The sequence below is a fragment of the Lolium rigidum genome, chromosome 4 (genome assembly GCF_022539505.1).
Source record: "Lolium rigidum isolate FL_2022 chromosome 4, APGP_CSIRO_Lrig_0.1, whole genome shotgun sequence".
NCBI lineage: Eukaryota > Viridiplantae > Streptophyta > Magnoliopsida > Poales > Poaceae > Lolium > Lolium rigidum.
In genome coordinates this window covers 210376407-210391007 of record NC_061511.1, presented here as the reverse complement: position 1 = coordinate 210391007, position 14601 = coordinate 210376407, and the positions used below count along the sequence as shown (strand labels likewise).

The following is a 14601-nucleotide window of genomic DNA, read 5'->3' as shown; positions in this document are numbered from 1 at the left end:
TTGAAATCTTTGAGAGGAAAATAATTACTTTGTTCAGATTCTCAGCCTTTATTTGTCTGTACTCTGTTATCTCAAAAAGATTCAACAGAAAAATAAATACTATGTTCAGATTTCCAGCTTTAGTTGTCTGTTGGCCACCTTTTTTATATTCTCAGAATTGTTTTATTCTCTAAATAATGGTATCCTATTCTAATGTTTCTAGGAGAGCAGATGGGGAGTGAGGGCATCGAGGCGGACATTGTCTCCTAGAACATCTTGATCCATGGGTTGTGTAAGGATAAGAGGACAAAGGAGGCGGTCTGGCTCCACAGGGAGATGGTGGTGGCAGGGGTGGAGACGTAGAGCATGTTAGCAGATGGGTATTGCCGGGCAGGCAATGTGCAGGAGGCCGTCAGGCTGCGACAGGCCCAGGGTCGTGGGATTTTAGATAAATAGGGATGAGGAAACATGCTTCTAAATTTGGTCCGAAGATTGGTCGAATATAATGCATACATCTTATCATCGATGACCTCTTTTTTCTTTGGATATTGCTTATTACTATTGTTTGTGGTTAAAAGTAGAACACATCTTCTCATGTAAGATTTGGCGTATAAACAGTTGTTCTTTAAAAGTTTAGCCTGAAAATTAGATCTTTTTTCTAATTCCAACACGTCTCATTTGATTTGTTTAAATTCAGAAATTGTGTAACTTTTTTTACCTTAATTTCTTTCAGTAAAACTTATGAAACATATTATTAAGTTGGTAGCTACTTTTTATCATCGTTGTACAAAATGGATACTGGCATAATCTTCACGGGGTCGTGCGCCAAGGCGCACATCTACATCTAGTTGTTCATAGCCTCGTCCTTCTCACGAAAAGCAGCCTGGCCAGCCCACCAGAGGATAAAATAGCCCAGCTAGTTGTATAGTTTACATGATAGTCGATGCAGATAACACACTCGTACTACAAGCTCCAGTTCAGAGCTCTGATAAAAATAGCATACTTAGTGATCACAGAAGCATGACAGTGAAAAAACTGCCCTTGAATCTTGTGAAAAACAGCATTCCCTAGTGTTGTCTTTCCCAGCCCACCGAACCAGCACAAATCAAGCGAATCAAACATGAGAAGACTCACCTCCGCTGTCAATGCGCGGCCAAATCGCTCCGCCGCTATTGCAATCCCGGTGGCCAAGGTAGACCGAGCGCGTCAACGAGATCCGCGAGCCGCCGCTGTCATGGAGTGGAGAGTGGAAACCTGCTGAGCCTGAAGCTCGGATCTCTCGATGGATTTTATACCAATTGCTCTGCTCTGGGCTCTCGATTGGCCCGTCTCTGTAGAAACATAGGGGACTGTAGATTCTGAATGATCGCCGGAACGGAGGGAGTATATCATTTGCCTAGCCATCCTTAGCTAATCGACTCTGAATCTCTGATACTGATAGTCCCGTTGACTAATCAGTCTTTCCTTGATTTACTGTTTAGCTCAAATCACCTATGTTTTTATTTATGCCTAAACTGCATACAATTCAATGCTTTCTGCAGGATTACATGGCAGGGGCGGAGAAAAAGAACTAGATTGAATTAGTTGTTCAGGATGTTGCTTGAAAAACTATAACCAACTGACCTATAAACATGTTGAATGCACTTCTATGCACAACATCACAAGACAGGTAAATACGAAGATTTCTTTCTTTTAATACCTTTTGCTACAACTCTAGCCGGCAATTTACATAATTCTAGCCAGCACCAGCATAAGAAAGAAAACATTATTCCAAGAGACTAAAACAAACGTTACTTTATCAGGAGACTAAAACAGAAAAGAAAGAGAACGGAAAGAAAGGTAATTACATGACAGAAGTTCATCGCTTCTGTCATAGCCCATAGGCAGTACTGAAGTAACTCTGGGTGACATTCCGGTTCAGTATCTGCAGCAGTTTGCCGTTGGACGGGTTCACAAACCGAGGCGTCTTGAACTGGCTCACAGCGCCGCCGAGGCTCAGGAAGTGAACCAGGATCTCTTTGAAGGTTCCCTTCCTGAGTATCCGGAGCTCGAGGGGGCCAATGGTCTTATTCTTCCTTGAGCCCATGTAGCCCGCATCTAAAAATGCTAGATCCAAGGCGTTTGCGCAGCCACTTAGGACCTCATCACTGGCTTCAGAGCTCAGCTCCCAGAACACCACGTAGCGGCTCGGATCGGTCGACTTTTCCACGTAGCTTGTGAAATCCACTATTTCCAGCTTCTCCCCTTCCAGGAGCTTCGCTGCCTCCTCAACGGCTAGCTGAAGGTCTTTCTCGGTGTTCTTGTCGATGTTGATGCTCAGCACTAGGCTTCTGCGGCAGATAAATTGGAGCTTTGGTGTTGAGTTGTGGAAGCTAGCTATCTTCACGAGGTCTCCCAGTCTGTAACGATATAGGCCTACAATAACATAGCCAAAAAGGGGTTGTAACTTGTAAGAGACAAATAATAATCAAAGAAGATGAATTATTTTCTGCAACTCAATAATTAAATTATATGCCATCAAAGAAAATGACTCAAACGTTCACACCTAAGGTTTACAATGTCCTGTGCAAGTATGTCTGAAGTTGCTTATGACAGATATGTACTAGCTGAACAAATTAATTATAGTGATGTGATTTGTGATTTGGGTACGCCTCATAAAAATAAAGATTAGGCAACACTTGCCGGCTTATATAGATCAATACTAATCCTAATCACTGCAGTAAAGGGTGGACCAGAAAATACTGGCAATATACACAACCTTTGTCTTTGTGTATATGAACCACTGTGCTTGTCAATTTTCTGTACTACAAATGCTCCAGCTTGCAGGTACATGACTAAGCCATTTGTATTTTCAGTTATATAGCACAACTACTAGGTTCGTACTTTTGAAGATTGTTACAAAAGATGAGATATCTGACTCAGTTGAGAACAGCTAAAAGAGAACACTCGAGGATTAATTATGTGGTTGTCCTGAACTATATTTACCCCACTATTAATCTAAGGATCAGAATAAATTGCTAGGAGAAAGAATGTACCTGCAAAGTTAGTTAGAACAACTTCATAGATTTTGCCGACCTCGACTTCAGTTAAGCCAACCGGCTCGGATTCAATGTAATGAACATTGGCGCTGTTCTCCGTCTCCTCCCCTGTTGGTTTCTCCAAAGGAATGAACTCAAAATAACCAGTATGTGGCAAAACTGCATATGTGGCTTGTTCAGGTGGCACTGTGGGGTCTATGTTAGAGCCAATCCATCCTTCAGATGCACCATAGTCAGCACTTATCAGTGGCAAGTTCCCAGCATAATGCCTTAACTTCTTCAGGTATGGCTCCATGGACCCTGTCATGATGCCATACACGTACTTTGCCTTCGGCCACAGTGCTGGGATGACACCATACCAGTTGCTCAATCCCACACACTTTTTGTAGATCGAGTCAGCGAGCTCCGGGTTGGGCCTCAGAATTTTTGAAACAGCTTCGCGAATTGATGGTGCTGTGACTTTTTTTGAAAGAACACCATCCCTTATATCAGCACATAGGTCCTCCCAAACCTCCTCCAACGTATGAAATGCATGCACTATGCTGTGAGCGAATGTCGAGAACACGGAATGGACCTCATCTGAGTATATCAACCCACACAGCAAGTGACAATATAAGGACTGGTGGAAGTCAGGACCAAAGATTACTTCGTCAGGGCTACAGCCCTGAGACTGGATATCTTTCATCCCTTCCTTGAAGCGCTGACTACGGTACAGGTTTGTTGTTGCAGTTGTAGCAAGGATGCCACCTTTTGTTAAGACTTGCTTGCTGCCATAAACAAACTGCAAGGCTTTTCCTTTGCCGATAGGGTATTCACTGTAATTACAAAACATAAAATTATTCTAAAATTCTGGGATGGATTAACAAATTAAGAAACCAAGCGACACTTGAATCACAAGCATCACAGAAATGTACGAACAATAGAAATCTATGCTGAACTTGATCAGCAAGGTTAGCTGTATAATCAGAAGTGCCAGTTATAACTTATACTTGAGCATGATAACAAAATGGAGCTCTTACCGGTTCCTAAATGCATAAGAAGTACGGAATATTTGAAGTGTGTCCTCAAGCAACTCGTCACTAAATGGAATGAACTTAGGCTTTCCCTGCGTTGTACCAGAACTGCATAAAAGAGTGAAAAACAGGTTACAAACATCTACTTTCATTGAACAACATGACAATACACTTGGAGCCAAGCAAGTACCTGAGTGACAGGGAGGTGATGGGCTTCCCAGTGAGCACAGGTGTGCTATCACCGTCAGCAACCCTCTGGATGAAAGGCTCAACATCGCTGTGAACACACAGCGGGATGCAAGATTTGTAGCTATCGGCATCAGTCCTTCCGTCAAGGCCAAAGCGTGTGAGGTATTCAGCATCTGCATTCGCCTCTAGGATCTTTCTCAGTGTATCTTGCTGCACGCGTCCAGCATCGCGTGTTAACATCTCAAACTCATTGATAGTCTCTTCACAGCTACATATCGTCATTTCGTACAGAGAGAGTCCGGCTTTGTCAGACCTGGTTTGAAGGAAAAAATCAGAGTAAATATCCACGAAGCAAGTAGGCAAATCTGTGAGGCAGTTATAGGAGAAGAGCTGAAGGCCTTGCTGTCCTGCAATTTTAAAACAAAGCAGCAGAGAAATTCAAAGAGAGATGCGTCAAAAGATTTTGCGGTTTCTAAGAACCAACTCAGCTGGAAACAAGAACCGACAGCGCAGTCGGTGTGGCATCAGAATGGCAAGAAACTTTTGAAGAGTGCAGAATTTCATCGCCGACGGAATATCTGACTACAATGTGATAATCTTTCGGCGAACAGCAAAAGATTGCACATGGAAATGACGGAATACGAAAAAGGGGAATGTTCTGGCGAGGACAGAACAACAGTATCACCATATACTACCAACTAAAGCTAACAAACCACGAAAAAATTAGTCCACTTTCCGAACCTTCTTTGGATACGTCGACAGAAAGAAGAATCAAGATTTTCCTTTACGACAGAAACGTTTACTAATGAAACACCAGATCGGAATCCCAGCAAAGGAGGGAATCGATGCTCACTTTCTGAAGCAGAGATACCGCTAGCCAGAGGGGTGAACCATAAAGACAAACTATATAGAAGATACAAATCCATTTTGTAGAAAAAGAGATGCACATACCCTGGCAGGAAATGCATCATCAGCAGGTTGCTTATTAGCTCTGTTGTTACACTAGTTCGAATTTAGCGATAGAAAACAGTCTCATCCAAGAAAGGGAGAAAGAAATAGTGCGCTACTGTTTAACATTTTGTAAGTCATAACACAGGGCAAACCCACCCGAACACGATCCTCTTTGGGGTAGAAACTGTAGAATGTGATCTATAATCGGAGTGCTACACTCTATGAGTGTCCTTGGAGCACATGGTATATGACGCACTTGTATAGCTACTCCATAATAGCAAGTCATATAGAAATGTTTCTTTTGTGTGGAATATTTGACGAATCATATGAATTACTGATTCATTCATTCATTCAGGTAGGGTCCTTAAAACCGGCAGAAAACACACAAACTGCAGCTATACAGAGCAGGAAAGACAGAGTGGAATGGGGCTAGACAGGAACCGGCAATGGACGAAAGAGGGGAGTAAATGTGACGCGACCTGACCTAGTAACACCCCCAAAAAAGGGAAGCGGATCGGTATGCGGACTGTGGAGACATGGCCACATGTTGCCGATGATAGAAAGAAGAGAATGTGCGCCTCCTGGAGCATGGATCACCTGTCCCCGGGCGGGGCGATTGATCTTGGGCCTCCCAGCCGTGCTCGCCGGAGGGTAAAAGGGTGTGCAGTGCAGAGTTGGTGTCTGACCCAAAGCGGAGGAAAGAAAGCACATGCTCCGTGTGAATCGCAAGCCATGGGCGGGCGAATCAAGGGAGGTCAGGGCAGGGGTCAAGCGGCGACACGGGCGGACGCGGAGACCCTCAAGTTTCTGGAAGCTCGTTGACCCCGGAGTTGTTCTTGGAAGCTTTTTTTTTCAAATCGTCTGGAAACGCGGGGAAATTCAGTGCCTCTGTTAGTGGTAAAAGAATCCTCTCTCTCTCTGTTTGAAGAAGAAGAAGGAGGAGGAGGAGGAGGAGAGAGCGCTGCAAGAAGAAGGTGGAGACTGAGATTTGAGCAGGAGGAGGCCTAATCTCTCCCTAGTAGAGATCGAAATCCCAATCGAATCAGACCTTTAACGCCGCAGGAAGTATATTCTTGGACATTAGTTTACCCGGACGGCAGGAACAAAATCAGGCGGTATATCCCCTCCCCGGCGAAAAGCAGCGCCCGCCTACAGACCTACGAACAGAAATCCCCGGCGAAATTCCCCAACAGAAATCCCCGGCTGTAGGTGGTAGGAGACGGCAACCCCTCCAAGAACAGCAGCGAAACAGGAGAGGAGAGGAGAGGATGGCTGAGTGACTGACCTGACCTGACCTGACCGGTGTTGCTGATCCGCGGAGCGGGACAGCGACCTCTGCGCCGGCGCCTGGCCGGAGGTAGCGACGAGGAGGAACCTGCGCGCGCTAGGCGACGGACGGACGGACGGAAGGACCAGCGGCGGGACCGAGCAACCAACCAACCAACCAACCGAGTGTAAACCGCGGGGTGGGGGAATCAACCCAATTGATTATAGTCCAAGAGGGAACAGACGGACAGCCACAGGGGATATATATGGATGCAGCCGGAGGAGGAGGATGATGATGACCTGAAACCGAAATGATGGTGTTGCGACGGAGGATGTGCTCCCTTTTGTAGGCGCGTCCGTCGGGGACGGGGCCTTCACCGGGAGGGAGAAGCTCCCCGCGTCACCACATCTCCACCGATCTCCGGCTCTTGTCTTTTTCTATTCCAGTCTCCTCTCCATCTCCCAACTAATTTTTTTACAGTATTTTCTTTTATTATTTGGGCTACTATGCCTCTACACGTGTGTTTGGGGTCGCTGACAAGTGTGCACCACGGTGACAAGTGTGTGTTGCGTCGTCTCACTCACCCCGCTCGTCTCTGCATGAGCTATGCCTGCATTTAATTTTAGGACTGCCAGAGATTACACAATATTTTTTATATGCAAATCTTCGAGATATTAGGCCGCTTAAAATTTATTCGATCGATGATACAACAGTTATAGAGTATAATTTCTTTTATTTCCTTACATTCGGGTTACAACCGTACACGTGTATTTCGCGCTGCTGACAAGTGTGCATGGTGGCTGACAAATGTACAACGCGTCGTCTCACTCACCCTGCTCCACAGTCTCAGCATGAGCTATGCCATCATTATTTAATTTCAGGGCTGCAAGAGATTAGGATATTTAATGCACCATATCTTTTATGTGCAAATCTTCAAGATATAGGGCTGCAAGAGATTAGGATGTTTGATTCTTCGTCTCAATGCCATGGTTTTAATAAGCATAAGGAGCCTGGCCTTGAACTCCCCTACCATTGGAATTGCATCCATGGGCATTTATATCCATTTAATGATTTTTTGTTAGAATTCTATTTTAATGCGCAATAACTTTGGATATCTTTTATGTGAAAATCTTCGAGATATTGGGCCGCTTAAGATTTATTCATTGATGATGCAATAGTTATGGAGTATAATTTCTTTTATTTCTCTTTATTTGAGATATGCCATCATTTAATTTCAGGACTGCAATAGATTAGGATATTTAATGCACCTTTTATGTGCAAATCTTCAAGATATAGGGCTGCAAGAGATTAGGATGTTTAATGCACCATATGTTTTAGGGCTTTCTATTTTCGTGCCCTCGGTTCCTTAGTTGTACTCAGTTTTCCCCAGCTTCTTAGTTTCTCTTCAGTTTTTCCCAAGCCCTTGTCTGAAACCCGTAGAAGGAGTTCGGACGGGAGGATTCCCGTTTAGTTTACCGTTCCGTGCTGACGTGTGGGGACACGTCTTGTGGATCCGCGTCGCGTGGGGCTGGTGGAAAGGGACCGCGTGAGACAGAACGAGACCGTGTTTGGTCATACGAGCGGAGCGGGAGGCGCAGCGTGTGGGACCGTAGCGTGTGGAGCCGTGTGGGTCCGGGACGTGGGCACGAGTGTTTTCCAATCTTTCGCCTAGATTAGCAGTTTTTAATGCACCTTTTTTCTCTTTCTCGCTCGATCTCATTCATTCGTGATTGCCCAAATTGGTATCAAATCTAGAGCAGCTTCTCCTTCTGTTTTTTAACACCATTCATTACTTTATGTCTTCGTTTTTACCCAATCAGAAAGGAAATCTAGGGCACAAATCCAGAGAAAATATAGGATAAACTGCATACAGCAGCCAACATAGCATAGATATATTCACGACAGATCCAACAGTACTACCGATAGATCCAACATAAGCTACATTTTACATGAATTTAAGCTGCTCTACAGATAAAGCAGTCACATACAGAGAGTGCAGTAGGCACGTTCAACGCCTCCGGGTAGCGCATGTGACTCGCTTGGAGGCTGCGCAGGTGAATCCCAAGTGCTTTGTGTTGGGCCATGAACGCATGCACGTTCACGGTCGTTCCAACTCTAGCGCCACATCTGCCAATGGATTCAGCATGGTTCACCAGGCAGTTGAAGTCGGTGGCGCAGAGCTTCCTGTTGCAGAAGGGGCACCTATAAACGCCTTGAGCAAAGTGGCCATCGTAATGGTCGGACTGCAGCCTCCTGAGAACGTGACGAGTCTTGGTGTGGAAGAACTCATCGTCGCTGTCGACGTCGCTGCTCTGCACCTGTCACGTAGCATCAAAGATCGTGCAAAAAACACGGAGTCAATTGCAACTATGATGGAACAGAGAGTGAACAAAAGATCATGCATGATAATATGGGCACAAAAAAAAAGAGGTAGCCTCAGTTACATTGGACACACTTATATCCAGGATTTGAGTCAGTGAACCAAAGATCATGCATAACAAATTTGTACACACCAATTGTTCGCTGACCAAACCCTGAATCAATTTGTGCCCAAATATTCATCATCATCGGTACAAATTAACCGGATAGAATTGATTACTCACATAAGTTAACCGAATCTTAAACAAAAGCAAATCACAAACACTAATAACACAAGATCTAACACAAAAGGATTGAACTAGGAACACACGAACTCTAATAACGCTAGATCTAACACAAAAGGGATGAAATGGGATAAGAACAAGGGAACAAAGGGTTACCTCCGGCTCGTCGTCGACGATGCTGGTGTCGTAGGGGTTCTCCGGCGCGATGTACGGCACTGGTTCGTACGGGTCCCAAGCGACGGGGACCTGGACGGGGGCGGCGGCCGATGCGCTGATGGCTACGTTGGAAGCAGCGACAGGGGCCTGGACGGGGGCGGCGGCTACGTTGGAAGCAGCGACGGGGGCCTGGACGGAGGCGGCGGCTACGTTGGAAGCAGCGACGGGGGCCTGGACAGGGGCGGCGGCCGATGCGCCGGCGGCTACGTTGGAAGCAGCGACGGTGGCCTGGACGGGGGTGGCGGCAGCTGATGCGCCGACAATGGGCATCTCATTCTTCTCCATCACCGGCGGTTTTCTTCGAAATTTTTTTTTCTGATGAGGAGAAGATGATGGGACAGGAGAGGCGGTTGCAGTGAGAATGAGAGAGAGGCAAGCGTCAAGGGAGAGAAAGAGTGGCTCTATAAAGACGAAGATGGTGTGTACCGCAACATGCGTCCGCTATGCACAGCTGCAACATGCACTGCGACACGAGTCTAACCCTGGGACGTTTGGTGTACTCAGTTATAACCTCGGGCCTTATACAGAAATTTTATCTGTACTCGGTTTTCCCCTCGAGTACTTATACTCGCAAGTGCAATATACCCAGTTTTACACTCAAGTAGCTGGTCAACAGAGAGTCAACACATAAGATTAACATAGCTAATTGAGTCATTTTATGCGCAAAATATTCCAAAAAAATAAAAACATAGTGGCACCTACTCATGGAGTCTTCATACGCAACCTGCCCCTATGAAACCTTAACAAACATAGATAAATCAAGTTTTACCATAAATTGCCACTTCTCGGAATCACTAGTAGCTATGAAGATGCATGGTTTTCCACTCAAACCCCTTTGCAAAACATGTTCCCCAAAACACAGTTTGTCTAAATGAGGTCATAATTGTCACACTCATGTATGTTTGAATTGCAAATAATTTGATGTAGCCTAATATGAATTATATTGTACAAAACACGCATTTTTCATTTTGTAATTCTTTTGTTTGAATTTCTTAGTCTATTTACTATTTATGTGCCCTTGCTTTCTTAGTACTACTCAGTTTTGCCCTCAAGTATTGTCACAAATGCTCACGGAAGCCCAAACTTATCCTGATTGGTTGAGCCGTTGTCACACGGATCGACTCCACCAACCGTTGATCCACTGATCTAATGGGCAGTATACCCCTCTCCGTCTCTTCGTGACCACCCCTCTCTCTCTCTCTCTCTCTTTGTGGCCACCCCTCTCTCTCTCTCGATGGACAGTGCAACCCCTCTATTTATGTGCAATAACGAGTTTGCCACGTAACTATATTCCCTCTATTTATGCATTATTTTGCACGATCTATTTAGGCATTACTTTTCACGGTAAAATGATAAACTATCACGAACTTCCACACATTGTTGAGATATAAACCCCCACAACGGTCATCTCCCGCTTAATTTATTGTGTAAACCCCACAACGGTCATCTCTACCTTAATTTATGGTGTAAACCCCACAACGGTCATCTCTCCCTTATAAACCCCCACAACGGCCATCCCTCATGTCAACAGGTTCTGCCTCTCTCTTCTTCGTTCACATACACTTGATCCATTGCCATGGCTTCCACGTCTCGGACACCGACCGGAAGGGGGAGGGAAAGAGGAAGGAGCGGCCGGGGTGGTGGATCATCATCATTGCCACCACCACCGTCAACACTGCCATTGCTCATAGAGGAGTTCTTCATCATCATCAATGAAGACCCTTTGGCCAAGAAGGTACATACGTTTTCCCACATATATGATGCGTGTGATTAATTATCTGCATGTTCTAAAAAACTTTAATTTCAAACGATCGGCGCTCGATCTTTTTGCAGGCACTCCCAAAAAAGTTTGCGGACTATCTTGACGGCCAGGAACCCGCTAAGGTGTATCTACGAACAGCTGACTGCGGTCCTCGTCACTGGACCGTGGAGGTCCTATTTGACGGACAAGGCCGGATGTACCTCGACAAGGGCTGGGAGAATTTCACCATCGCGCACGGTGTCGATTTCGGTTGCTTCCTACACTTCAAATATGAAGACGATGATGTGATCGCAGTGAAGGTGTTCGACGGAACAATGTGCAGGAAGTACTACTACACGGACGACGAAGATACCGACGATGAAAGCGACGACGACGTGAAGCCATGCATCCATCCCTTTAGATAAGGGGATTATGACCAAGAATATATATGTAGCTTCATATGCATCGATTTAGAGATCTAGCTATTTTTTATATAATAATATCGCAATTTCCACCATGATTCGAGCACCACAGCCTCCAAACGATGCCGATGCCGATATCGGCATGGTCAGAACGGCTATTCTTGCTGCCACTGCTAGGTCACCGTCGGGATGCACCCTCAATCCCGTCCTCTCATTCGATCACTGACACACTGGAGATACCGCCGAGGCTAATGACGAACGTACATGCTGATGCCAATGCCGAACATGCACGCCACTGTGGGCACGGCCACGCCGCCCTGCTATGCTGGACGCCACAGACCACGCGAGGTGTTTCCCTTCGCCACCACAATCCCCTAGCACCCATCTATACACGCCAGAAAGGAGAGACACTAGTTTTCTCTACATTGCTTGCGTTCGTGTCCGACACCGTTAGTCAAAGTGTTTAGGTCGTCGTCGATGTCCCCGACCATTTCTTCTCTTCTTTGCATGGTCAAACGCGTCTAGTTCATATCTATCTATTGCGTCTGGTCTCGCCTCATGTAATTCTTTGTGGACGACGATCTCATTTCGGCACCCCGCAAGCCACCTCCTTAGTGTCATCGCTGTAGAGCTCCGTTTCAAAATAGAATCCTACCCGTGTATTGCCCCTTGTATCAGCGTCATGGCCCCACTTGTCATTTGATATACCGAAGCCTCACTCGTCTGCGTTTTGGTCAGGGATACGGCGATGCTTACGGTCAAACAAAGATGGATGGTCTGACATGTCTTTGCGGGCTCTCCGTGGCCCAACTAGTCAGCAGATAACGGTCAAAGTTGTTGACCCGTTGGGCAACCGGCCGTTACAACACTTGTGAGGGTTTCAGACAAGGGCTTGGGCAAAACTGAGGAAAAACTAAGCGACTAGAGAAAACTGAGCACAACTAAGGACCCGAGGGCACGAAAATAGAAAGCCCTACCTTTTATGTGCAAATCTTCGAGATATTAGGCCGCTTGAGATTTATTCGATCGATGATGCAATAGTTATGGAGTATAATTTATTTTATTTTCTCTTTATTTGGGTTACAACCGTACGCGTGTATTCCACGTCACTGTCAAGTGTGCATGGTTGCTGACAAATGTGCGACACGTAGTTCACCTCACCCCGCTCCACCGTCTCTGCATGAGCTATGCCATTATTTTATTTTAGGATGTTTAATGCACCATATATTTTATGTGTAAATCTTTGAGATATTGGGCCGCTTGATTTATTCGATCGATGATGCAATGGTTATGTACTATAATTTATTTTATTTCTCTCTATTTTGGTTACAACCGTACACGTGTATTCCGCGCCGCTGACAAGTGTGCACCACGGTGACAAGTGTGCGTTGCGGTCGCCTCACTCACCCCGATCCACCGTCTCTGCATGAGCTATGCCTGCATTTAATTTCAAGGCCGCAAGAGATCATGAGATTTAATCTACCATATCTTCCATGTACAAATCTTCGGGATATTGGGCAGTAGAGATTTATTCAATCGATGATGCAATATAGATGGAGTATAATTTCTTTTATTTCCTTTTGTTTGGGTTGCAACTGTACACGTGTTCCGCGGCAGTGACAAGTGTGCATGGTGGCTGACAAATGTGCGACGCGTCGTCTCACTCACCCCGCTCCACGGTCTCTGCATGAGCTATGCCATCATTTAATTTCAGGGCTGCAAGAGATTAGGATGTTTAATGCACCATATCTTTTATGTGCAAATCTTCGAGATATTGGGCCCCTTGAGATTTATTCGATCGATGATGCAATAGTTATGGAGTATAATTTCTTTTATTTTTCTTTATTTGGGTTACAACCGTACACGTCTATTCCGCGCTACTGACAAGTGTGCATGGGGGCTGACAAATGTGCTACGCATCGTCTCACTCACCCCGGTCCACCGTCTATCATTTAATTGCAGGGCTGCAAGAGATTAGGATGTTTAATGCACCATATATTTTATGTGCAAATCGTCGAGATATTGGACCGCTTAAGATTTATTCGATCGATGATGCAATAGTTATGGAGTATAATTTCTTTTATTTCCTTTTATTTGGGTTACAACCGTACACGTGTATTCCGCGCCGCTGACAAGTGTGCATGGTGGCTGACAAATGTGCGATGCGTCGTCTCACTCACCCCGCTCCACAGACTCTGCATGAGCTATGCCATCATTTAATTTCAGGGCTGCAAGAGATTAGAATGTTTAATGCACCATATCTTTTATGTGCAAATCTTCAAGATATAGGGCTGCAAGAGATTAGGATGTTTAATGCACCATATCTTTTATCTTTTATGTGCAAATCTTCGAGATATTGGGCCGCTTGAGATTTATTCGATCGATGATGCAATTGTTATGGAGTATAATTTCTTTAATTTCTCTTTATTTGGGTTACAACCGTACACGCGTATTCCGCGCTGCTGACAAGTGTGCATAGTGGCTGATAAATGTGCGACACGTCATTCCCCTCTCTCCGCTCTACCGTCTTCGCATGAGCTAAGCTATCATTTATTTTAAGAGCTGCACCGCACCATATCTTTTATGTACAAATATTCGGGATATTGGGCTGCTTGAGGTTTATTCTATCGATGATGCAACGGTTATGGAGTATAATTTCTTTTATTTCCTTTTATTTGTGCTGCAATCGTATATGTGTATCCGCGCCGCTGACAAGTATTCATGGTGGCTGACAAGTGTGCGATGCATCGTTCCACTCACCTTTCTATATTATCTTTACATGAGCTATGCCATCATTTAATTTTAGGGCTGCAGGAGACTATGAGATTTAATGCACCATATCTTTTGTGTACATATCTTCACAATATTGGACCGCTGGAGATTTAATCGATCGATGATGCCGCGGTTATGGAGTATAATATCTTTTATTTCGGCTGCAAACACGTGTATTCCGCGCTGCTGACAAGTGTGCATAGTGGCTGACAAGTGTGTGATGCATCATTCCACTCGTCTTTCTATGTTGTCTTTACATGAGCTATGCCAGCATTTAATTTCAGATCCGTAGGAGATTAGGACATTTAATAAACCATATCTTTTATGTATAAATCTTCACGACATTTGGCGGCTTGAGATTTAATCGATGGATGGATGGATGATGTAGCAGTTATGGAGTACAGTTTTTC

At 45.1% G+C, this 14601-nt stretch overlaps 1 protein-coding gene across 4 annotated transcripts; it reads right to left on the bottom strand.

Moving 5' to 3' along the window:
- Nucleotides 1-1649: 1649 nt before the first annotated feature.
- Nucleotides 1650-6811, bottom strand: LOC124706963 (jasmonoyl--L-amino acid synthetase GH3.5). Of its 4 annotated transcripts, none has more exons than XM_047238627.1 (5): nucleotides 6737-6811; nucleotides 4221-4532; nucleotides 4037-4138; nucleotides 3015-3832; nucleotides 1650-2394 (listed from the first exon to the last, which is right to left on the bottom strand). In XM_047238627.1, exons 2-5 carry the CDS (start codon nucleotides 4499-4501, stop codon nucleotides 1850-1852), a joined length of 1746 nt encoding a protein of 581 aa, XP_047094583.1. In that variant the 5' UTR covers nucleotides 4502-4532; nucleotides 6737-6811; the 3' UTR covers nucleotides 1650-1849. The 4 variants fall into 4 exon arrangements, with proteins under 4 accessions (XP_047094583.1, XP_047094580.1, XP_047094582.1 ...); XM_047238624.1 differs by lacking the exon at nucleotides 6737-6811 and adding an exon at nucleotides 6456-6723; XM_047238626.1 differs by lacking the exon at nucleotides 6737-6811 and adding an exon at nucleotides 6461-6723.
- Between the last annotated feature and the right edge of the window lie 7790 nt (nucleotides 6812-14601).